The 25,840-nt window shown below is 42.7% G+C and overlaps 1 protein-coding gene across 1 annotated transcript in view; it reads right to left on the bottom strand.

Annotated features, from left to right (window-relative positions):
* Nucleotides 1-1,496: 1,496 nt before the first annotated feature.
* Nucleotides 1,497-25,840, bottom strand: part of rerg (RAS-like, estrogen-regulated, growth inhibitor) — a 37,803-nt gene continuing 13,459 nt past the window's right edge. The window contains exons 3-5 of the mRNA XM_070854077.1: nt 11,476-11,532; nt 3,938-4,011; nt 1,497-2,055 (exon numbers count right to left, since the gene is read on the bottom strand). Coding sequence (XP_070710178.1) covers nt 1,645-2,055; nt 3,938-4,011; nt 11,476-11,532 — 542 coding nt within the window. The 3' untranslated portion in view covers nt 1,497-1,644. The remainder of the gene's footprint in view (nt 2,056-3,937; nt 4,012-11,475; nt 11,533-25,840) is intronic.

Below are 25,840 nucleotides of genomic sequence, written 5' to 3'. Positions count from 1 at the left end.
GAAATGTTGCCAGACAATCTGAGCCTGTCGGTGGGGAAAAAACAAGCACTTTTAGTGGACGTACTTTGATCTGGTGCAATAAAGGATTAAATTACAGCCATTGCAGCTCACTTGCATCTCGGCTGCCAGTGGAGGCAATCTACTGGACCAGTTCTTAACATTTTTGTACCCACCAACCATTTCAAACCCCAAATAAGTAAAAATGTGGCCCAGATTTAGAAATACCTGAGTTATCCTTTAGAGACTGCTCAGTATTCCTCTTCTTTTATTGTTTGTGCACTCAGGTTTAGTTGAAATTAAGTGTGAGACTGTAAACATGAACATCAGCACATAATGATTGTATGTTCTTTAGAAAGCCAGATGAACCCGAACATAGAAATAATTCAGGGGTTGGATAAAAAGTACATGTTGAACAGTCGCTGTTCTGCCTGTCTGGAAACTGCCGCTATGTAAATGTGACATTTGATGGTGTAGCTGAAGGCATGCATATCAATCACAATGGTTATTTCAAAGTTAGCACATTGCTGAGTGACTCTTTGAATCGTCATGCATGCAGCCATGATGCTTCCATTGAAGCCAACCACACATATGGACTCATTATTAAGAGGAAAAACTGGTGCGATTATATATATCAGCTTTAATTACAAGTGCACAGCTGGTTTCCATCATACAGGTCACATACATGAAGGAGAAATCAGATATTACATTTCAATAATTACAGAATCTTCTACTGCAGATGCCTTTGGGTTCTGTACACACCTAAGACACAGTGCTAAGGAAACATACCATATCATACACACTGCATGTTTACAGTTTTACAGCCATCAAGAACATCCCAGGAATGTGACGTGTTAGGATGGACTTTCATATGACGCTCAAGAGCCTTGACATGTTCTGAACCTCTGCTTCGGTTCCTTGAGGGGAAGAAAACCATGATGTATTCAAGTCCTGGACAAACACACTGAGCCACTGCAGAACATTTAATGTCAACGTGATGTTACAAGGGTTGTTTGAAGGACGGGCTTTGATAACTGCGGGGTGACGGACGATCGATCTACTGTTATCTAATAGTTCTCTGATCTGATTTTTCTCTGACCACTGCTGACAGAACGGTTACACACACGTGGGCCGACGCACGTCACAACATCCCCCTACAGACAAGATACAGAGAGGAAACTACGAATCTTCCCGTTTGACGTCAATAAATGCTTGGATTGTTTGCATGCTAAATAGGACAGTCGGCATGCATCATTCCCAGACTGCCATCTGGCTTATTCTTAAAGAGTGGAAGGTAAAAGGATGAGAGGAAAGAGAGAATCTCACCATATCAATGATTTGTCATGAAACATGTCATATCTTACTAGTGTCCAGGATTATTTTGATCCAATCAGCTCAAATGTTTCGACGACAACACATCCGGTAAAGTTACCATCGCTGAATTTACGTCTTTTAGCGCCAAGAGATGTTGCACTTGGGACCTTTTTTTTTGTTTTTCGATGAAAAATGATCAGAGAAATAAGAAAAGAGCACATTCCACATTAAATCAGTCACATTTTGTCCATTTCAGGGCCAATAATTGCTTGAAACACTTAGATGAGAGAAATTTACATTTCTTGTGTCATCAGACGGCCGCCTGGCTCTTCCCTAGCTGCTGATCTTGGTCAGCATCTTGTTGATGGCCTGTTTGACGTGCGTGGTTGAGCTGCGGCGCCTCGCCTTGCCCTGCACGGCCTTGCGGCGCCTCACTTCGCGGCACAGCTCGTGGAAGGCCTCGGCCACGGCGCCACCCTCATTGGCACATGCCGAACATTCGTAGAAGGCGCACGCCATTTCGGCTGCCAGACGCTCGCCTTCCTCGGTGCCGACCTGCCGGACGTGGTCCAGATCGGACTTGTTGCCCACAAGGACTAGAGGGACATTCTTTGGCTTCTTCACCTCCTCCAGGAGACTTCGGAGCGGCGCCACCTCCTCAAAGCTTACTCGGTCTGTGATGTCGTATACGATGACGAAGCCGTCACCCCAACGCATGTGACCCTCCTTCTGCTGGATGTCCTCCTAAGATGAAGACAAAAGAATTCAGGAGATGAACTCTAATTACTCTAATACCACAAAATTTGAACAGTTTGACATTTTGGGAACAACTTGTACTTGTTTTTGATTCAGAACAAGTTGATTTATCTAAAAAAATCATCCAATTTTCAAGCTTAAAAATGATTTTTAACAGTTTGAAGCCAGTATTCAGCCACGTTCCACTTTGTGACACATCTAGTTTTACTTTATGGGAGAGTGTGTGCTCCTCTCTCTCTCTCTCTCTCTCCCACACCTGCTTAAGCCAGAAATTAAATTCTGCAGCCATCTGAGGAACGTGTACATTCATGCACGTGCTCCTAATTTGATTATGTTGAAACAGAAACAGTCCGTCCGGCAAACTTTAAATCGTAACCTGACCAGAGGGGAGGCAAACACACCCTCATCTCATAGTTATTGATAGAAGGAGCTTAAATAACAGCACATCCCTCCAGAGGACAGATGAGGAGGCTTGACGTTTGTGTACCTGACCGACTTTTGAACTTGGAATTTATGAGCTCCACAGAAGACTCCACCTCCACAAATCATGAGTTCACACAAAGCCTTGATACAGTCACACTCAGGAGAGGCCTGACATCCAACACAGCCGTGTCTGGAAACATTCAGACCTCATCCTAATGCCAGCTGAAAATAGACCACAATGTAATGAGAGAGAGAGAGATGACTTGGCTGAAGTGTCGCCGGGGAAATCAGCCGCCAGCAGAACACCTACGCAGCGCTGCAGCATATTTATCTTCAGCCAGAGGACTTACGCAAGCTCTCCCTCATGGCCGCGGCCGTGCAATGCTTCTGTCAGACCACAGGAAATCACCATCTTTAAGTGTCATTCAGCACAACTCCCCGACAAATTCTTCAAACAAGTGTCTTTCCAAAATGAGTGTCAAGCCTCTCCAAGAAAAGGGCACGAGCAAGATGATGAATATTCAAGCTGATTTGCGTTTGAGCAGTCAAAAAAACTTAATGCTATGAAGTATTGATTGTTTATGTCCCTTACGACCACTGAAAATCTGTGTGTTCATATTTAATCATTTATTCATCATCTCACAAATTCAGTAATTTAAGAAATGAGATTCATTTTGTTCTCTGTTCTTTTTACTGGGAACCACACGATGTTTTACCGAAATAATAATAATAATGATAACTTCTTTAGTTTAGTTATAAAATAAGTAGTAAGTAGTTTAAAGGGAGTGCAGGAAAAGACTTGAGGATATTTATCAGACGTCACTGAAGGCTTTTATTCAACTTGCGCAGATGTAAACAGACTTTAAGGTGTAAAATCAGGGGAGTTCGACGTTTATCGTTTCAACTAAGAATGTTTTCTGCTGAATAACGGCACGAATGACGTGAGGCAGGATAAAGAAGAACAAAGCTGTTGATCGCAGGAGTACGCAGACACCTGTCGCTCTGGATTCACTTCACTGGAATAAAGTAACACTGCTGGCACATTTTAAACTCAATAACACATAACTTGATAAGGCAAATAGATTCAATACAGCTAAACTGCTATTTTTAAAGACCAATATTTTAATGAAATGATGTTGGAGATGTGAGTTAATGTGAAGATTTCTGCAGTGAAGTACATGTTGGTATTTTGTTACTGTATTATCTAAAGGGGCAAGCCACCAATTATGTCCTCAGACGTTTCTTGATGTAGAATCAGACCCAGTCGGACAGTATTATCATATTTCATATTTAACAGAGTGCCTGTGTTACAGAGCAGTGATGTAGAGTTTGAAGAATGCAGCTCTGATGAAAACAAACATGAGAAATGAGGTTGAGACGGTGCTAGAGAGCTCAGGTCTGCCTCATATTTCTCCTCAAATAGGTACTGAAGAATTGTTTTTCTCACCTGCCCCGCAGTATCCAGAATCTCCATGGAGACAACCTCATCGTCAATGTTGGCTTGGTGACGATATGTTGATTCTGTGAAGCACCGAAGAACAAAAGACTTAATCCAGTTTTTACAAACTCAAACTGATGTGAATCATCATTTTTAATCTTAACATTATGATTAAAACATTGTTCCGCATGTCTGAGGTACTAAACGGCATCTCATTGACTAATGAAATGTGACAATAAATCATCCCTATTGAAGTGGTTAATGTAATTCCACCCACTCTTTTTTTTTAATGATTCAGAAGATCTCACATAAAACCGATGATTGTTGTGTGAAAGACTTTTGCATTTTCCATTTTCATTAAACCTGCATGAATGATGCACCTTCTTTACTATCAAACTAACAGCCCCACAGGATAGACGGGCCTGAAAAGAAGCATCAGGAATGCATGCAAGATGTGTTAGATGGTCAAAATGATGTGTTGGTAACAGACTCTTCTGCCGGGGAATTGACCATTTATCTCAAGTGGTTGTACAGTACAGTCTGACTTTGCTCTCAGGGAGCTCTCAAAGAACTTAAGCAGCTACAAGGATTCTGCTGGAAAAGGTATTTCTCCACATAACACACCACAGCATAGATACTGAGATAGCTGTAAACATGAACGTAGCAAATAACAAGAGTGCACAGCCATGGTAGCAGCTGTCTGAAGCTTTCACCAAAGTGAAAGTAAAGATTAATGGATGTGATTAGTGGGCGACCAGACAATGCAAACGTGATTTCAGTGCTCTGCTTGAATGAACATGTGAATTCACAGCTATATACATTAACCCTTTCATGCATAGAGGTCACTACAGTGTGCAGCTATTCAAAAGCTGTTTTCTTGTATATGCATGAGTTTTGATGGCACAGTTGCACATCAGCCACTACAGTGAAGCTACTGCATCATCTCATCCACTGACTGCTACCCAGAGTGAAGCCAAGATGGCCGACAGACAGCCAGAAACACCAAGTTGCTCATTTTTTTCAGTTCAAACCTTCTGTAAAAAGAGACCTTTGCAGGTAAGAAACATATGATGACATCAAGTAACATCTAAGGAGTCATGCAATCACTACATTGTCCAAGTATTGATTTTATATTGGGAGGAAATTATGATTAATCACATCATGCATCACTGGCTATATTTCAGCTACTGGACTGGAATTTGGGTTGAAAAAAAAAAAAGTTCAAATCTTGTTTTTCAGCCTAAAGATGAATAAAATCACTTAGTAAAAATCCTGACTGAGGATCATAATTCATGCATGAAAGGGTTAAATACACAATGGCTGGTTGGTTATCACGGTGCAAATTAGTTTTCCCTCCAGGTCACAGATTATCTACAGACACTGACTGTTGCAGCTTGGTACAACCAGACCAAGTGATTTAAAACGTCCCCTCAGAGACCCATGTGTGAGATGGACATTACTGCAGTTTGGGCTGCATAACTAATTGAATATTAATCTTGATCACGATTTTGGCTTCCGATAATTAATTAAAGAAAACTGCTGCATATCGATTCGAGGGTTTGCTGAAATAACAGGCAGCCACCAGGGGGCGATCTACATGTTTTGGCCTCCCTTTTGGGGTGCTGTTTGGTTGTGCCTGCAGTCCAAAGTAGAGGAGTAGTGAACAACAGAGCAGACGGACAAGATGCATAAAATGAATTGGAAGTATTTTGGATTTAGGGCAGGTGATGTTACGCAGGAACATACCACACGCAAAGAGCACGTGAGACTCACGTCTTCGCCACAAAGCAACATAAACTCACCACAGACTGCAGCATGTCGTCAAGGTTACCTGACATAATCCCAGCCCTCTGACAACGTCAACTCAGATACAGACGCTGTGCTGTGTTGTGTAGTTTTGGTACAACTTTATTCATATGAAGTTGCATCTAGGAGATGCACTGTGAATAAAGAGCAGCATTCTTTGGAAAGATTGATGCAAAGATTTGTACGTGAGGAGGAATGTGGCACAAGATGGAAGTGAAAACACTGAGATCTTTATTTAAAGGCAAAAGTGCGTTAAAACTATTTTGTCCCTAAAATAAATGGTTTTAATTTTGGTCTCAGTATTGATTAGAATAACCCTGATTATCATTTTGGCCATAATCGTGCAGCCTTGACTGAAGCTTCTGTCAGAGGTCAAAACCAGTAACGACGCTGACTTCTGCCCGGCTCAGACAGGGTCCTTCCTTGGTTCCTTTTCTATTAAGTCTTTATTTTGCATTTTGGAGCCAAAAAGCTTCAGTTCTTTCCCCCTGTTGGACCCTGCTGGTTGCTGGATGACGGCTGCCTCCTGCAGTGACCTGAAATGACCCGAGCTTCACCTCTAGCTGGTTTGAAAAGCTTCTTATTCCTGGCACAGGAACACAGGTGTGAACGGCGGCCGTGACCTTTTCTTCCACCTTGGACAGCGCAGGAGTTAAACGCCTGAATTGCCCCCTTGTAAAAATCCCATCTGTGTAAACAGCTCACAGAGAGCGCTGAAGCCCCTCAAACCCTCCCTGTAAGGAGAGAGCTTCTGCTGGATTGTGCTGCCATTTGAACCAAAGGGTTTAAGCCAGAGCTTTCTCAAAGCTTTTTGACTTTGTGAAGCTAGTCTTAAAATTGCTTTTCAGCTTTTGACTCACTATCTCCAGATGGATGGTTCTTTGGTGAAGGGAGGAAGTGGAAAAGCTCAGTAAGTCAAGAAATCTGTGTCCAGCTGAACGATTTTGTGTCTAAAATTGCCGTCTTGTTTGCCAATTAGCATCTGGTCAGCTGACATCTTTGTTGTGATTGGTTTTTAACACAACACAAGCAACTTGGACATTTTATGTTTGTTAATGTTTAATGTTACTTCTCAGTTAAAACACTGTAAGCTGCATCAGTCATTCTAAAGTTAGCATTAGCATGTTTATGACCAGCTCTGGTTAATTAACTAGCTAGCTTTAATAATTCTTTAATATTAGGATGCTTCAAACAATGGACTTTGAGGTAACCTCTTGCCTTCACTAACTTTTTTTAGTTTGGTTCCAGTTGTAGTCAAATAACAAAAGCAAAGTTCAAAAACTCTAAACTATGAGCGACACCAAAAAGATGTTTAGGTTCTCATTGACTGGAGTTTAAAATAGCAGATCCAGAGCTCGTCGCTGCACCAGTCTCTGCACGTCCACCCCGCGGTGCCCCAGGTGCGCTCACCTCTCCGGGGGATTCACTGCATCCTGTGACGTCAATGAAATGTCACGGCGAGCCTGAGGGGGAAGCAGAGTGGCGATTTATAGCTGTTTGGCTGCAGGCATGAGGAGCATCTGCGAGGAGGAGAACCAGAGTCCCACACGGCGACTCATGGGACAGCCTATTTCAGGAGTCGTCACTCTGTCGGCTGCAAACAGCACCCGGTCTGCCCACGTCCAGCCCGCTGAGTATTTGTTGCTAGATGCACTGACAGGGGGGCAGGACCGACGTGATTTAACCTCTCCCACCATCCCAACTAAAGGTCTCGGAGAGAAACAAAAGCTGTCATTTTTCTGGCAGCAAGCAGTTCATCCCTCATAATTCAAAGCCCCTCACTGCCTAATGGCTGTTTTGGCAGAAGGCAGAAAGAGAAAATGTCGCTCCAGGCTCAGCGTCAAAGCTGGAGACAGAATCTAGCTCGCTGATGAAGCTCATCAGTGCATGCTGCCCCAAACTGCTCTAATCACCAGAGCCAATCATTCTTCTCTACACATGCTTTACAGGACTTTATTTCCAAAACGCTCATACCAGAAACTCCCTCTGCACCATGTGATTCAGTAGTAAGCACTGTTGCTGGTGTGACGCCAAGCCACAGCAGAAGTAGCTCAGAGTTCATGTCTGTGTGCCAAAGGAGATTAGATTCTCTAACTGGATGGTGTTCAGGGACAGAAGTTGAAATATCTTGGCCATGTGCATTCTGACCAGCTACTGTTTCTCACAGCGCTACAGGGAACGAGATCCAAATGGCCATCCTGTAATGTCTGGGGAGTGAGCCCAACACACTCGCATACAAAGTCAGCAGATGATTTTTGCTTTTCCACATTGTCATGTCTTTTTGCATCACGCATTGTGATGAAGGAGCGTGGGATCTGACTAATGTGATGATTAGAGCCAAATAGGTTCAAATAAGACCAGAAATTAATGCAACCAACAAGTTGAATCTCTCAGTTTGACACGTTCTCTTCCTTCTTTACTGTCAGTGAAGTCACCCATGGGTTTTTTTTTGGTTTTTCTCTCTATATAATGCTCTATATATCTTTTATTGTATATGTATGTATTTATTTTTATTTTATATACGTCTCTCCCAGCCAAAGAATTTCACGAGTGTGGCAGTAAACATCTTGATTCTTGTTATTTAGGCTTAATGGGTGTTTTTAATGGAAGTATATTTTGTAAAGTTGCCACTAAGACACACGTTAGAAGGAGAAATGCTATTAAAGGGATAGTTCGGATTATTTGAGGTGAGGTTGTACTGCTGTGGATGAAGGCAGCAGAAAAGAAGTATGTTATTTATCTGAAAAAGGCCGACATCAGTTTAAATGTACGCTACATTAAGAATACTTTAAATGCTTTACACTGTTGACATCAGGCAGCTCTTCTGATGGGGAACTGAAGCCACCAGACTCCATCCACAAAAACACTCATTTTACCACACAGAACACCGGAGTTGCTGGTCTACCGCTGCCACAAGTCAGTTTGTTTGTGTTATTTTGTGACTTTGGTGTTATAACCAACCTGTTAGCTCATTGATTGAGGCAGCTGCAGCACAGCAAACTCCCGTGCTCTGTTCAATTTAAAGCGGATATTGATTTTGCTCCCCCGTCCGCAGCGGTACATTGTTCAGCATCTGTGCTGAAACTTCTGCCTCTTCCTCAAAACTGGTGGCATGCTGACTGCAATCTCCTCTCGGTAATGCATTAACTAGAAATAGGAACCTCACAGTGCTCTTTTTTTCCTTGAGTTGGCTGAATGGCACACCAGTTATTGTTCAGCTCCCTTCTTCCTTTGCCTTTCAATTTGTGTGTAATGTTTGGGTCACATGTGGCCTCTGTTTTGTTCATATATTGATGAAATAGTAATACAATCGAGCTTGGAAAGGTTGATCTGTGTGTGTGTGTGTGTGAGAGTAACCCCAGGTCCAATGTGTGTAAGCTACCTCGATCTACTCAATCTACTACAAAACCCACGTCATATAATTCAGTCTATACCTTTGAGACTCAAATATTCAGTAGAATTAATACTTAACTTTCTAAATTTCTAGATTTCAATACAGTCAATTACCAACAGAAGAAATACACAGTGTCTATTGTGCCTGTTGAATAAGTCTAATAATATAATAACTTAATTATAATGATAACTAATGACCTGCTTTTACGGTTCTATATCTGCAGGTCAATTTCTTTCCCATTTCACTTTTTGTCTGATTGCCTCATTCAGAGCATTTTTTAAAAGAACAGGAATCTGTAGAGGAGCCGATTCAAGGACACAGTCCTGAATTTATCACAGCAGAGTCACGTGTCCCCTTTTTTTTTATTTTTCAGGATTGTGTCTTCCATCCAGCTCTGTGTGAATGTTTTCTGTAAAGCAGAGTGGTGTTTTTTCTAATAAGCGGCTCAGCAGTCGATGAGGAACTGGACATTAACTGGAGCCTGCTGATGTGCGTTTCTGGGTGTTTTCCTTTCGAGGTGTGTGAGACACCTCTGCTCGGGCAGACCAAGGACACGCTGGAGCAATCATGTGCAAAGTACAGATGAACAATCGTGCTAATCAGCTAAATCTGGCACAGTTCTTTGTCTGATTACATTGTACCAAAATGAAACCTTCCATGGCGCATGTTTGCCAAACCCTGCTCTGATGGGACTGTGCCCTCATCGTAGAGAGGAGCGTCTGAGCTTGTTTATGACACTGATGGAAAACAAATGGGGAGATGAATGGCGAGCTGCAGGCACTGGAAGGCATATTGAGATAAATGAAGTGCAGCCCACGTTCTGGCAGTAATCCTGCATTTCTGAGACCAGAGCTCTGCACACCCCCACCTCCATGACGTGTCCATAATAAGGTTGTAATAATGTGCCGACCACTTCATGGGCAATCTCAGCCGGGCCGTCTGATTGGTCACAGACACCCTCCAACGGTGCTGCTATTCACATTATGCACCTCAAGCTGTGCTTCTTTAGCTGTGACGTCAACGGTGGTATAACCATGGAGGCATGGGGGTTTTTTTGTGCTTGACCTTAAACACTACTTGAAATGCATGTAGTAAACATACTGCATGAGGCTGGTACACACAGTAACGATACACTACCTTGCAGAAAGAAAAAGCTACCCAAGGCATCAGTGCTGAGCTACAGAGAGAACAAATCTTTATTTCTAGTTACATGTTAATAACAGCTGTGTTCTGCCTTCTAGGTCGAACAACAACAAGCCATTCATTACCTTAGAAATAAGTGTCTCTATTGTGTCGCCCCAGCAGCTAAAAGTATCTCAGCAATCACCCAGACATATGTAGTGATGTGTGATGAGGGCATAATGGCTGTGAGATTGCGATCGCCATGTCGTTGCCTGAAAAGGGTGAAACACGGAGCGTATGCTCCCAGGTGTGGTCTGTGTATGCTGCTAATTGCACTCTGCTGAGCTGCTGCACCTCGTATCACCAAAAACAGACGTGGTGTTGAAGAGGGCACCGTGCGAGCAGAGGCTCTGACCTGCCGTGTACAGCCAGGAAATGAAAAGTACCTAACAGAGGAGATGTGATGCCTTTGTGCCTCATAATTACAGGGCATGAGATTGGCTCAATCTGCATCAGTGTATAAAAAGGCTAGTTCTACATTATGCACTGATGAAGGCAGAAAGAAGTGGCACAATCATTGTTGTGCTTTTGAAATACAAAAAAACTGACTTCATTTCTCAGGTATTTTCTCTATGAATCTTGAGCATTGTTCCTTAGTTTTACACCTTTTAATACAATACAAGGTTTAGAGAATAGGTATTTGTGTATAGACCCCTCAATATTAAGCTATGGCTAACAGGTGATTATCTTAACTTAGTGGTAGTGGTAGTAGGAGCAATGGATGGGTGGTAGTACTACTAGTAGTAGTAGTAGTGGTGGTTTTGGTGGTGGTGGTAGTTGTAGTAATGGTAGTAGTAATAGTGGTGGTAGTAGTGGCAAAGGTAGTAGTGGTAGTAATAGCAATGGTAGTAGTAGTAATGGATGGGTGGTAGTACTACTAGTAGTAGTAGTGATGGTTTGGTGGTGGTAGTAGTTGTAGTAATGGTAGTAGTAATAGTGGTGGTAGTAGTCGTAGTAATAGTAGTAGTAGTGGTGGTTTTGGTAGTAGTAATGGTGGTAGTAGTACTAGTGGTAATGGTGGTAAGAGTAGTGGTAGTAGTGGTTGTAATGGTGGTAGTGGTACTAGTAGTAATGGTAGTAAGAGTAGTGGTAGCAGTACTAGTAGTAATGGTAATAGAAGTAGTGGCTGTAATAGTAAGAATTGTTGCACCAGCGGTCGTCTTACCGAGTGTTGGGTCGTACTCCCAGATGAAGCGTCTGGTCAGAAATCTCACCACCAAAGCTGCAGAGAACAGCACAGAAAGACATTTTCAGACCATTAAATCTCACAAGAAAAACACAAGAGCAGGTTAGAAGAATATTTGGAAATCCAGCACTTTGTTATAGTGGACTTTGTGTCTTTGGTGTGGCTGAAAAAAACGAGCTTTATATGCATGAGCATTGGCTTCATAGTGCTGATTATTTCAGTCTGCAGTCCTAATATTAACCTCCACTGACAACATGTCTTCTTCAATAGCTCATCAGCTGTGGATCATCACCAGGAGACTTCAAGATCAGAACTCTTCTCATCTAAATGCTAATAAAAACAGCCTTCAGCATAAAACACCAGCGCTCCAACTTCATCATAAGCTGTTTCTTTTATATGGGATAGTCGGCCTGATCTCAACGGCATCGTCCTTCATCACAAATTAAAAAAACAAAACAAATACTGCATCCCCAGCAGGCCGGTGACTCACACTGGTATCCTTCATTCAAACAGAGTTAGGAGGCCATTACCTGTGAATCACGCAGAGCAGAAAAAACGAAACCATCTGTGTGCTGCCTGTCTGCGTAAAATGTGAAATGTGGGACTGCAGCGATGCGGGAGGGAAGCCTGGAATCTGAAACATGTATTTATGGCCCGTTTCATCTGGGAGCCAGGATCCTCTCTTCTGCCTTATTAACAGGGCCACACAAACCCCCACGCCCCCGCTGCTGCTTGTTACATTATCACGATCCTCTGCAGTTAAATCCATTTAAGACCCCTTCACACCCCAAGAAGTCGCTGCAGGAGCTGTGTGCCTGCAGCCGTTTATCTGAGCACACTGCGAGGTCTCTCACTTCAGTTGGGTTTAATGGGCGATGCCACTGAGAACGAGAACAAATGTACTCGCAGCAGGATCAGGAATGATAAACGGTAAATGGTTTGTATTTGTGTGGCGCCTTTCTAGTCATTTCATTTGGAGGAGACTTTTCTTTCACACACATTCTTTCTCAAACTGAAGCTGCTTCAGGAGCAAGTTGGAGGTCAGTGTTGTGTTGTGCCCAGTGACATTTTGACACGCTGACTTAAAGGAATAACCTCATATCAGTGGCGAGCTCCAAAGCTATCCGACCATCGGCAAAGCAAAGTCTGTCAAATACACACTTCTGTCATCATGTAAACAAACTAGCTCTGCACTCGAGATCAGACTGGAGATGTACTGGAGGAGGAGGAGGAGGAGTGCTTCCCCTCTTCCCACCTTTGCACTTTTGAAACTGAAAACATATTTTGATATATATAGAAAATATAAAACATGTTTTATTTTGTGATATTTAGATTTTTTTTTTTACTAGAAATGACACCAGCAGGAGGTTGTTATTATGGATATCAGCTTATTTAGGTTTCAATAGTGAAATGAGGAGGTATCATACAAATAGCTCCTCATTTTAACTTCACCAATCAGCTGCTCCTCATCCATTACACCGCTTTCAGAAATAGAAATAGAAACGTTTGCAGCAAGTGAGGACAGACCAGTAGAAAACAAGGCATCAGACAGAACTGATTTTGTCGCTGACGCTCTCATCGCTTGCTGTGAGGACACGTGTCTGCCGAACACCTCTGAAGAAGCATGCGGGTCCAGTCATACCAGGCCGAGGAAGGCTGTAGCAGTGTGTTTCATTGCTCATGAATTCAATTTTAAATTTGTAAGAGGAAGAATTTATTTGGTCTTTTAAAAGCTGCAGTGTTGCTTTCATTTCCCAAAAGCCAACAACGGACTAGCACGGGCCTTTAGGGGCCCAAAGTGACATATCTAAACTCTACTGGACGCCAGGACTGACCTCCAACATCTAATTGGATTCTAAATTTTTACACATATGTACATCCGACCTATTTTTGGCCAAAATATCACAGACCTGGTGCATGTCCTGGAGGAGAGAGACCTGAGAACTGTTTATGTTATGTACCCGACAAACCTCGTAATATAACTTCCTACAAAAAAAATGCTGTTTCACTGCTAAAAACGTTTATCGTGTCGGAAACAACATGATAACAGAAACAACACACAGAGCAGAGACAGCGAGCAGGTTTCAGCCTGAGCGTCACCTTCACCGCCAGGAAACACCAGAAAATAACGTTTTACTTCTCTGATTCGCTGCTTTAATCAACAACTACCTCCATATCCAACTCATTCTGCCATTACAGCGTGCAGGTCCGAGGTCGGGTCTCCGATACCTGGTTCTATGTAGACCTGAGAAGACTCCTACCATTTAGAAAGTCAAGGATTGGTAATTGTTTTTCCATTTTTCAAACCTTGAGTGAATAATCACACTTCTGCAGGAAGACTTTTTTAGCTTTTTGTTAATTGTTTGCTAACACACACCAACAAACCAAGTGTTCAGATTCTTAATCCGCCTCTCTGCAGGAGCTGTCATGTGCCTGAGTGACTCCCAATGGCCTCGAGTGGTCCACTTGAGTCCAGGCGTGTATCTGTGTCCTTATGTCAACTTAGTGAGCTGCTGCGTAGCAAAGACACAATGGGGAAACAGCTTCGCCTTTGAACTGGAGGGGAAAAAAAACTATCCATCTTTGCCAGGCCTGTTTTCTGCTCATAATTAGCCACGACAAGGAAGGGGAAGAAAACCTATTATGCCGGCTAGAGTGTCGCTGCCACGTTTCATTACGCTTGTAAAGAACTCAAGTCCAGCCTTTGAGCTCGGGGCAGTGTTTGATGATGACTGAGAGTCTGGTGCTCAAATGTTTCAATTTGTTATTCGCGCAGAGGAGTAGCTGTGGAAACCTTCATCATAGTCTCTTTTTACAAGCCCAAACATGCTCGTCTTCCCAGCGCTACATCAGTTTGTCTGTTCATTAGCATGAGCCTGGTGAATAGGCAGAGTACAACATGAGCAAAGAGACCGGCAGGTATCTTTTTCTCAGTTTGAATGGCCTGTTTTAACCCTGTTTTGTTGATTTTGTTCGTCTGTGAGTCACATTCGCCTTTTCTTTCTTTCCTTAACACCCTTAATGTGTTTTCAGGCAGAGGAAGAGTGTGTCATGCAACTTTCAGTTATTCCCTGAATGCACTAAAAGCACAACAGCAGCAGATGATTCGTCATGCTGTTGAGGAGGCAGACTAATGTTTCTTCTTCGGGGACATTTACTTCTCTTATTCAGTGCTGAATTTCTCACTGAGGTTATTTGGTGGCGTTTCTGCTACTGTGGCCTGGATTCCAGGTAGACAGAACAGCCAATGGGGTGTGAAGTCCTTTCCTCATTAGAGGTAACTGTATCTCCTGCTTTTCACTAAGCCACTAGAAGAAATGTACACATGGAAGAGAGGAGCCTTTGTTACTGTGCGTCAATATGGACATTGTGGCACAGATTTACTTGAGGTTTGCAGAGGGAATAATGTGCCCTGTATCACCAAGCTGACCAGATCACAAAGGCAGGTGATTCACTGACGGTGTGCAGTGACAGGAAAGCTGATAACAGCGCTGCTACAAAGAAATATCTCATATCACTGCTGTGGGAACCTCAAAGCACTGGTTTGTTTGTTTCTAATTGAAGGATTACGTTGATTTAAAGTAGAGACACCCTGATTTGCTGTTGCACGTATAGAAGAGTTGGTTGAGTTGATTTCAGAAACAGCTGATTCACACATTTCAGATCAATTAAAAAGTGTGCTATAAATATAATATATAAAAGGTGTAATGGTGCCTAACCTGAAGCGTGCCAGATAAATAAACACTGTTAGACGTTAGACGTTATTTTGCTTCAGGAATAAGAAATAATGTAGGTTATTTTGTTGTTTGTTTACTTGAAATACAGTGAGCACACATTCAGCTCCATCTTTGACGGCAGGGTGGAGCACTGATGCTGGAAAAGTGAGCTAAGATAACTGAGCTCCAGGTGATCACCAGCACCAGCAGGTGTGTGTTACAGGAACACTTTTTGTTAGCGTGTCAGTGTGTCCTAGAATAATACACGTAATTGGTGTGTTTTGTGAATTTGGGGAACTGGAAGAATATGGACAGTGCAGTGCTGATGTGACGATACAGGAGCAATATTTCAGAATAAAAGGCAAACTCTTTCTGCTTCATGCAGACTTTTATTTGCTTTCCACATTATTCTTTGTTGATTTTTCACCCCGGCGTCTTGTTTAGTTTGTGGTTTTGGCAGCAGATGTTAAACGTCATACCAATAAAGCTTATTGAATTGAATTGATTTGATTATGGCAGCTTTAAGTTTAACAACAGCCACTATGAACCTCTGGTCGTACCAGACCCTGGTGAGGCTGTAGGAGCAAAACAATTATGAACTTTATCAAAGGAAAATGTGTTTCTCTTCTTTCAGCAGTTAAACTTCCATCATTTCAATGACTCAACTGACTTTGTCAAGACAATTTGTTTTGCCTGGTAGCATCTTGAATCATCCATAATTTGGATGCAGTTTCAGATTCCTCCATGTTTGTTGATGGAGTTTACTGTTGAGGTAGCAGGTGTGGATCCAGCATGAGGAGAGACTGGCTGCTCTCCTGTGGCACTGACACACTGTGCACAAGGAATATATTACTTCACCTGATTGCTCACAGAAAACTGGATTATTAGTTTAGTGTAAAAATGAGGGTGGAGGAGGAGCCACTGTTGGTGTTTCCTCAGCACATACAGTGTGTTTCCCTACCATGTTACATGGAGCTGTTCCTGTATCATACATCATATCATAACACCATATAATAAAATCTGGCATGCTGACAAAATCAATACCCTGCCACCGTCTGGTGCTGGGCTGTTGTGTTTCTCACACTCTCGAGCAGCATGCTGGTTGTGCAGCTGAAGCCCAAGAAGAAAAACTCATCTGATTTGATCAAATTCTCCCGTCCAGACTTCACAGGCCCGGTCTGGGTGGAGTGACGCAGGAGTGCCGGGTTTTCAGGTTCTGCGTCAAACACATCATCCATGTGAGATGTTTGCCAAAAGCCGCTTTTGTCCTAAGTGACCTATTCACATTAGCAGCAGAATGTTGGACTAATTGCAAACAAAGCAAGAGCAATTAACGGCGCCCATGGTCCTGTTCTGAGCCGGCGCTGTGTTACTCATTGAGCAGCCTCTATTGATTCCCCGCGGCCATCAGACGGACACCCACGGCTCTTTGGTTCCCTTCGGCCACAAAAATACCTCTTTACTGGCTGATGAGTGGAGCTCCTCTAATGCTGTGCAGCTGCAGTCAAGTTTTGTACCAATTGTGTTCATGCCAAGTCGGTTCATGTCATACAGGCCAGCTAAGCCTGAGCTCCAGATAAGACCGGGGGGAAATGATTAGACCGAAAAATCAGACGTCAGGAGCAAAAATGTTCCTCCAGAGGCAAAACTCAGGGACGAGATGTTTAGCCAAACTTGAGTTAAGGCCTAAATTGCCGCACTATGGATTGTATACTTGCTATAAGCTAGGTGGTGACACAGCTGTAGAAAGCTTTAGCTAAAACAAAAAATAAAAAAGGTCCAGTTCAGTTGTGATGTAGAATGAAGCCAGTTAAACTCCTGCTAAAGTTAATGTCCCTTTTCTCTTAACATAACTGCTCTCATAGTTACTGCTCTCGGCCCTTTGTGGGGCAGTAATGGTGGAAAACACCCCATTTATTCCAGCATACACACATTTGTGTTGCTGTGTTGCTGCTGTTATTATTATAGCAACAGTGGAGGCAAACAGGAGAGAGAGAGAGGGGAGTGACCTGCAGCAGAGGTCTGTGACCATACGACCATGTGGCCTGCTCAGTAACCACCACTGAGGCTGCTCCATACGTCTCATGCTTTTTCCATATTGATTCTGTACATGAGCTAAATGTTCTCACTGCCGTCATGAATAACATCTCTGTTGAGCTCACGAGAGGTTAGAAACATTAAGAAGGCGGTAAAAGTAAATAATTCACCAGTTCTAAGTAAAAATAATAACCCTTTAACACCAAGTGTATCATGATACATGAGTTTTTGAGACCTTATAAATGCCGGATGTAGCAAAAATAATACAAATTAAGAGTTTTTTTGTGTGTAATTTGTCAGAAGGTTCAATAAACTTAGAAAAATTTGAATTTTCTGGCAATTATTTCATGGTTCAGACATTAAAGAGTTATAAAAAATCTAGTTCAAGTACAATTCAGTGAAAAGAAGATTGTGGTGTTAAGTTGTGCTGATTGATATCATCAGACATCCTCTGCTGGCAGGAAACGCTGTTTTTCTCATGTTGTACATGAATAGAGGCCAATCATTAACCATACGAGCTGTTTCTGGAGTTTTAGTGCATTTCTGTCAGAAGAAACAGTCACACAGTGAGACAAGAAGCTACAATTCCTGCACAGTGCCGCTGAAATATGATGTTAACAGGAATCTTACATAATTAAATCTTTGCTATGAATATGCCCTACATCTTATCCTTCATTCTGCAAAACACTATTAACTTTTTCATTCCAATTATACCAAGGATTTAGAAATTGTAAGACTCATTAGTGGCTTAAATTACCATAAAATTATGTTTCTAAAGCAGGCCAGTAGTCGGTATCCTCGCCAGTTATTACCTGAGGTTTTGACGGTGCATATAAACAATAGATGTTATTGATTCGTGATTTCCTTGCAAATCCACTCAGCAGTTAAAAGGAAACTTGGCCACATTGTAGTCCTGTGGCTTTTTATCAAAGCGTCGAGCATGATCCTGAACATCTGCAGAGCCTCAGCATTTATAGAGGGTGCTAATCGCTGGTTATTGATTCCAGAGTTCACATAGATTCATTTCTCTTTTTATCAATGTGACAGGTACAGAGTTGCTCTGAAGTGCTGGGATAAGTTTGCTGGAACAAACAGCAGCACATTCTCCTTTTTTTGTGGTTTCTTTCAGGATAAAACTGATGGAAATACAAAATCCATTCATCTTTTGCTCCTTTTGTTCTGTTTAAACATGCAGGCATCATAGTGTGGGAGTGTTTCTTCACACACGCTGTGTGATGTGACAGCCCTGATGCAAGAAACAAGCAAACAAATTAGCCACAAAAGCACCCAAACCACTTCCTGAATGGGAGGTCAGGCCACTGTTCCCAGTCTCAGAGCTTTCCCAGAGTTCCTTTCACCACCGGTCTCTCCCTGGGGCACGACGTCTGCATCCCAAACGAACAACACCAAGCCGCTCTGGAACTGCTTGATAGACATAAACTGTATTTCTCACTACATGGAAATATCAGTATGTCCCCACAGTATCAGGGGGAACTATTCAATCTCAATTCAATCTCGCATCGTCGCAGCCCCTTTCCAGATCAGATTACAGCTCGCCAATCAGGCTCCATTCATATTTATTCTAGGATTTAACCAGTGCTCTTTGAGGAGGGATGTGGGGAGTCTAAAGTGAGCGCAGTAACAATAACACACAAGGCAACAGTAAACATGTCATCTCCCACGAGCGATGGCGTCACTGTCTGGGCCAATCAGGAACAAATATTTCACTGTGTGTGAGCTGGGGCTCCTGGGACTTTGAGCCAAACAGTGTCAGTCCAGTGGTTTTGGACTGAGATGCAGCAGACAGCAAAGTTCTGACAAAAGCAAATGGATAATAAACCTTTTAGCATCCAAGTTAAGCTAAGTTAAGCGTGTCCTTGTGTCCTTTTTGACTAAACTGAGTGTTCGCTAACCCCTTTTCCCAAACTAGCTTAGCAGCGGTAACCGAGCAGTGTGTTTTCTTTAGCCCCTTCCAAAACCAGAACACAAGAACAAAAGACAGACTAGATTTCTCTCTGGCTGTTGACAACTGTACAGAATTTTTCCAAAAGACCGTCCCATGGATCCCACCGGAAGAGGAAAGACGGTTGACAGCTGTAAGGACAGTAACTAAAGGGTGAGACACTGCTTCCCATGCTGTTTAGCTACACTGCAGGAATAAATTGTCCATGTTACGCTGATGGGAATTAGAAACATGCGACTCAATGCACATCGATCCCAAAGCGACATGAGGAACAATATCTTTTCCCCAAAATACTACGTCAAGAAATCTCAGCATCTCTCTGGTTTTACAGATCAGATTACAGCTGGCCAATTATCAGCCTGGAAACTCGGTGACTGAGGTTTGCAGATTCCTGGTTATCACACACCATTTAAATTAATGAGATGTTGGGCAATAATCAACAGAACGGCTCCTCTGAGAATAATAGACCAGCACTTTCTGACATTCCTAATTAGTCATTAGCTGTGGGCTAATTAATAATTAGGGCTTATTTTCGTAAACAAATGGTAAATGACGTGCTTTAAATGAATAACTCGTGAGCGCTGAGGGGTTTTGTATGAACCCAATGAAGGAGCTGCAGGATGATGTCAACACATTAGATAAGCAAATCGTTTTCTTAAATCTTGAATCGTCAAGTGATGCCCAGCAGTGAAAATTAATACATCTCTCTTCATATCAGTGTGAGCAGCCTCCAGACTCTGTCGCTGGCAGACAGCCGACCATTTAAATTTGTTGCCTGATGGCATTTTGGCAGCTAGATGGGTTTTTGTCGCCTCAAGCCAAGTTCTCTTAATAAATCAAAGTACAATTCAGCCATCAGTCACACTGTTTTTACTCTCCTGGGTCATTAAACCGTTTCCTCAGTAAATCTCTGATGCAGAGGGATTGGCTGCAATTAGTGTTGTAGTGTTGTAATTAGATTCACTGTTAGTGTTGGTGAGACAGAGAGATAATCATTGCATTGTGATGACACATTCGTAGACAATTAACAGACCAATGTTATAAAAATTAGTCTGCCTTATTTGCCACATGACTAAGACTTGTCTCATTGGTGCGTTTTAGTATCTTTCAGCTCACTGTTTTGGTTTGCTCTGTTAGCTTTGGGGCATTTAGCTTTGACTTTATTAAGCTGCAGCGGTGCCGACATCTCTGAGGAGGTGGTGGAGACCAAAACAGAGATAAAAAGACAGTGATTATTGGACTTGTGTCTGTCAGGTCACCACAAACATGACTGCTGATGTGGCTCTGCGTGTTCGCTGGATGTGTTAAGAGGCTGCGTGCTAATGCTGATATTAAAAATGCAGCTTTTTTTCCACTTTCCTGGGCTTTCAAAGCCTTTTACTGCAGAGAGTGGAGAGATGACAGGAAATGAGGGAAAGAGAGAGAGAGAGATGGACAAACTGTTTGCAAAGTTATGTTTCATGGTTAGCCTCTTAAAGGGGAACTCCACCAATTTCACACATTAGTCTAAGTTAGTGCTACTGAATATGTGATAAGAGTTGCATAAAGCCGTCTGTCTCTGCTGGAGGCTAAAGTCTCAAAGCCACTTTAGTCTTTACTAGCAGGTGAATCTCATTGTGGCTGCACCAGATTTGGACAAGAGGGAAGTTGTGCAATATAAAAAAATGCTGATATCCAGTCCTGCTGCAATTTTAGTTACTGTTTTCAGCATTGGAGGTTTTAGCTCATTTGAATTAGTCCGTCACTGAGATCCCTCACATTTATTCAGTAATAACTACTCTGAGGCCCACTGAGATTTGACTCAGCTAATGAAATTATTTCTGTCTTCAGAGCAGCTCCATCTGTGGGAAATGACTATTTGACCACAGGGAGTTGGACTACATACCGTAAACACATCATGGAAAAAGATTTAATTGTCACCTAACATGACTAGTCAGCACTTTGAGTTTAGTGACCAATCACTTATTTCAAATGAATATTTAGCTTAAATGAATGTTCCAGTCGATCAAACTGAACCGAAAAGGAGAAACAAAACCGCAAAAACCAACAACACAAGTTGAAACTGACCATGACAGCTGTGACAGGTGTGTCATGTGACCAGTTTTTACGTTGCTAATTCACTCACTTCCTGCTCAAAATTGCCGCCTGAGAAGCATTAATCCGCCTTCTATATAATCCCTCAACTTTTCCATACACCTCTGTTTGAATACACTTTGCCTTCGCACTGTGAAGATGGATGTCTCTTTGTCTGAACACAACAAGTCACTGTATGTATCAAGTTCGCTTTGAATGACAGTAAAGGTCAGACGAACTCCCCTCCGCTCCTCTTTGGACGAGCTCCACAAACACACAATGGCAGAAAGCGAGGCAGCCATTCTCCTCAGGGCCCCGCGGCTCTAGAAAATGGGACACCAGAGAGGCTTTGATTTCACATCTCCGAAGACGCAAAAGGGAAAGAAGCTCGCAGTTGTGGGGTTAGAAGAGGAAGGGCGTGAGGATCCTAACGCCGCATTCAGCCCTTTAATTTAGTCTCCAACAATAGAACCACAGCGCTATTCATCAAGAGCCACGTGTGAGGCAGATGAGGACGACCACACCTCAGCGAGCGATCTTCACACAGGTGAAGGTGAAGCGCTGTGTACAAAGAGCAGCTGAGGAAAAGTGAGGTAACTGTTTTCCCCAAGAGGACTGGCAGCCATGTTATTACAGCTCCTATACAACTGCAGCATTTAAAATCACTGTGGGCAAAATGATTTCAAATATTGGCCGAGAAAATAACATGTTTCACTAGTTGTTGTTTTTTTTTCTCTCAAAAATATTTGTATTGATTTTTTTTTTTTTTTGGCAGTTTCCAACAATCATCCTCCTCATTCCTGGACTGATGTGAACAGATGCTGGAAGTCTGGTTCAATACTCAGGAAGAAAGATGATTAATAGTTAATACAAAGTCTGTTATTAACAGAGATCAATCAAAATAGGGACAGAATAAGAACACAAATAAACAAACAACAATAATATTAATAATAAAGGCATAATGGGGGAGTACATTGACTTAAGGGTCTGGAAGTATTTCAGGAAAGGTTCCCACAGCTTATGGATCTTATTGGTTGAGCCACAATCAATCAATCAGTCAATCGTCAGTTCATAACAGTGTTATCTCAAGACGCTTCCCATAAAGAGCAGGTCTGGACCAAACTCTTTGTTTAAGGGAGACAAACTGAGTAGTGGATCCTTTCAAGTTTAAGACATGACATGATCATCAACCAGCGAGCGTGGGCGGGCGCAGCAGCGTCGTGTGGTCCTCCACAGCAGTGCCAAAAAGAGCGAGCAGAGGGTTTGGGTGCAGATTGAAGTTCAGGATTAGGACAAAGTTTGGAGGATGTCCCTCCACGTCCATGAACATGTGCATAAGGGAAGCTTCACCTGTTCTACACCTTTCACACAAGGGCTCCACATCAGGGTAAACACATGACAGTCTGGCTTTGGACAAACGGGCCTGAGCTTAACTTTGAACTGTAACAGTGACGAGCACAGAGGGAGGTTTAGTTTAACAGTCGAATCCCATTCATCATCCGGTAATTAAAGATTTAGATTCTGCTCCCAGGCAGTTTTAATTTTGTCGAGAGGAGCAGGTCTGTCAGCTTATGGGAGATACCTGAAATTAGACCTTGGCGTCTAAAGGCTCAGTCCCACTTGGGGGCGTCTGCAACAGCTCAACAAAGCAGTAAATACGCACAAGAAACACATTTAAAACTAACAAATTACGAAACGTAGCTTGTTTGGACACATTAGAAGCATGAAAATCACAGGAAAATGAAGAAATTAGTGTTTGGAAGGTTAAACTTTTTAGCAAGCTGCTCAATTGTTATTGCTGTTATTAATAAAAAAGATCTTTAACCGTTTCTACGAGTCTTAGCAGCCACAGTCAAGATGTGGGACAACGTGCCACCACTCACTGATTCCAAAAGGTTGTGGAAAAATGAGAAAATCCTCGAATGCCTTCCAGGAAACGTGAATGAATGTATGCAGAGTTTGAATTAAAACGCTGCAGATGATTAACAGGAAAGCAGAATGAGTTACATAACTAATCTGAAGAGAGTTCATTGTGGGAGGGAGCGGCGTTGAATAAATCAAATACGGCTGAAAGCGGCCCTGAATATTAAACATTAACCTGAACCTCGGCTGATAACGCGCCTCCTGAAGCAAAAAAAGAAACTACTTAATGGATCAATCATGAAATTTTAAAGGAGCTGCTAATCTCCAGAGAGGGAGGCGGTTAAAAGCGAGGAGGGGAATAGCCAGCGATGACTCACACGCCGGCCGTGCGGACAGCGGCAGCAGCCAGAGCGCACGGACGGAGGATGGACAATAGATGGAGGCGGAGGAGAGTCAGAGGTGTGCTCTAAAAATAATTCATCAGCAGAAGGAAGCATCACCTCTCGAAGCCCACCTTCCTGTGACACAATCATTTCCCTTTATGGGTCCACTGCGTCTTTGTGCGTGTGTGTGTGTGGAGAAGACTCTTATTTATACTCAACAGAGGCTCAGGACATTGGCTGGCTTGAACTTCACTCTAAAAATAAATCCTTTCTTTATCTAAACCTGCATGAGCGTGTGTGAGTGAATAGAAACACTGGGGAAGGTTCAGGCACCGACGGCCTTCAGAGAGCTCAGAGGAGGACGGAGAAAGAGTGTGTGCACGCCGAGGGAATTCAGGTTCAGGTTTAATGAAGACTCGGAGCTCTTAGGCTGCAACACGAGTGCGTCTCCTGGGTCATACCTGCTTTTATGTCTCTCAGCAAAAACCCACAAATATTGACGTACAGTCACAACACTGAAGGCTGTAAATCCCACCAGAAGCGTCAGGGTTGTGCTGACTGATCGCACCCACTCTAGTTAATGTTTCAAATTCCACCAGAAGCACTGCGGTACCTCTCAGAAGCTTATTTTTTGACGAGTTTTCAAAATAAAACACCCCATATATGACTTTTAATCATATATTCCACCACCACATCTGGATAAATCACTGGATGACCTACTAGAGGTCCTACTAGAACAGATTATTTCTCCCAACGCAGCTGCTTCACTCTCGCATTCGACATCTTCGTGTTACCAGGAGCGAGGTGGATTCAGGGGGTTTTCAGTGGGCCTGCTGGAGGACAGGTCACATGATCAACAGCTAAATCTAATCTAACATTTACAGAAAGATGGAGCAACAGAGAGGACGGCCTTTTCTCATAATTTAATGGTCTTTAAGTTTAAGTTTAAGTTGAAAATACATTAAAATGTGCATTTTGCATAACATGGGACCTTTAATCAATTGTCTCTCTTCTGTTTCTTGATTAATTAAAGGAAGGACACTGGCAGCTTCATCATCCATTTGTCTCCTCTGTCTTCCAAACATCATGCTAATATTGATGTGTAGTGTAGTTTGATGCAAGCGCTTTAGAACTGGGAAAATCAATGAGTGCTTCTAATAGCTTTCAATTAAAGCAGTGTCATTATTTTTTTTTTTTTAAATTAAAACGTGCAAAAACAACATTAACATATTATCACCATAAAAAGTTGAAAACTCGTAATGACTTTCATCATGTTCAGTAAGTTTAGTCCCAAATATAAAACCAGGGAAAGAACTGTGGCACTGTGAAGCACTGTTTCTTTCACTCACAGTAAAACCTGAAACCTGAAGCTGATGTTTCTGACGATACTTTCTCTGCACATCTTGGATAAAACTCTTGTCTTCTTGTCTTTCCTAATCCGTCCCTACACATTTCCTTCCCTCCCCATCCTCTTTCCCTTTCCGTTATAAAGATAAGACCCATCCAAAGCACCTGGACCTGGTTGCACTGTTACTGAAACCCACTTGACTTTTCACCCACACAGCAGCAACATGCCATGAGACCTCTGAGTCTGAATGCAAGTGAACAAATAAGCATAAAGAATTAAGCGTAAACTTTGATTATGTCTTATGTAACGCACTCAAGTACATAAAAGTCACTTCTGTGCAGCAGACACGCCCTTCATCTGAATGTTCGCATCGCTCCAGTCTCTCTGAAAGCCACTTGTGTGAACCTTTACAGGTCTCTTATCTAAAAGAGTAAAATCTACCTCCGACACGCTGATTAGAGCACTTGTGCCGCAGCATAATGCATTCAATGAGTCACACCTCGTGGCTGCTCGCCGGGTCCGGCTTGCAGAATGTAATTAGGGGAGCCAAACAGCCGGCTAACCTCACAGCTGTGGGCTCTCTGCGGGCTGTCAAAGGCCAACCATGTGCCTGGAAACCCGAGCAGCGGGATGAGCGGCCGTCCCCGTGCCGCTGCATCCTGTTAATTGCCGTGCAGCACAGAGCGAGGTGCCGCACACGGAAAGCCTGATAGATATTATTTGATTATCTTCCAGGACTTTCATTTCCTGCGGCAGGCACATCACAGGAAGTTGATTTTGGAGGCAGCATGATCACTGTGGCAGTGATTTGAGCGTAAAAGGTTGGCCGGGCCATTTTCCAGCAGGAAGCCTGTTTTATAGTCGCTCTAATACGCTCACAATGTAACATTAGCGAAATCATTTGGAGACGTACTTTTCTCTTGTGCATTGTCTTCTTCATAGGCTTCTACATTAAGAGATC

The sequence above is a fragment of the Pempheris klunzingeri genome, chromosome 22 (genome assembly GCF_042242105.1).
Source record: "Pempheris klunzingeri isolate RE-2024b chromosome 22, fPemKlu1.hap1, whole genome shotgun sequence".
Taxonomy (NCBI): domain Eukaryota; kingdom Metazoa; phylum Chordata; class Actinopteri; order Acropomatiformes; family Pempheridae; genus Pempheris; species Pempheris klunzingeri.
This window is presented reverse-complemented; position numbering and strand designations above follow the sequence as displayed.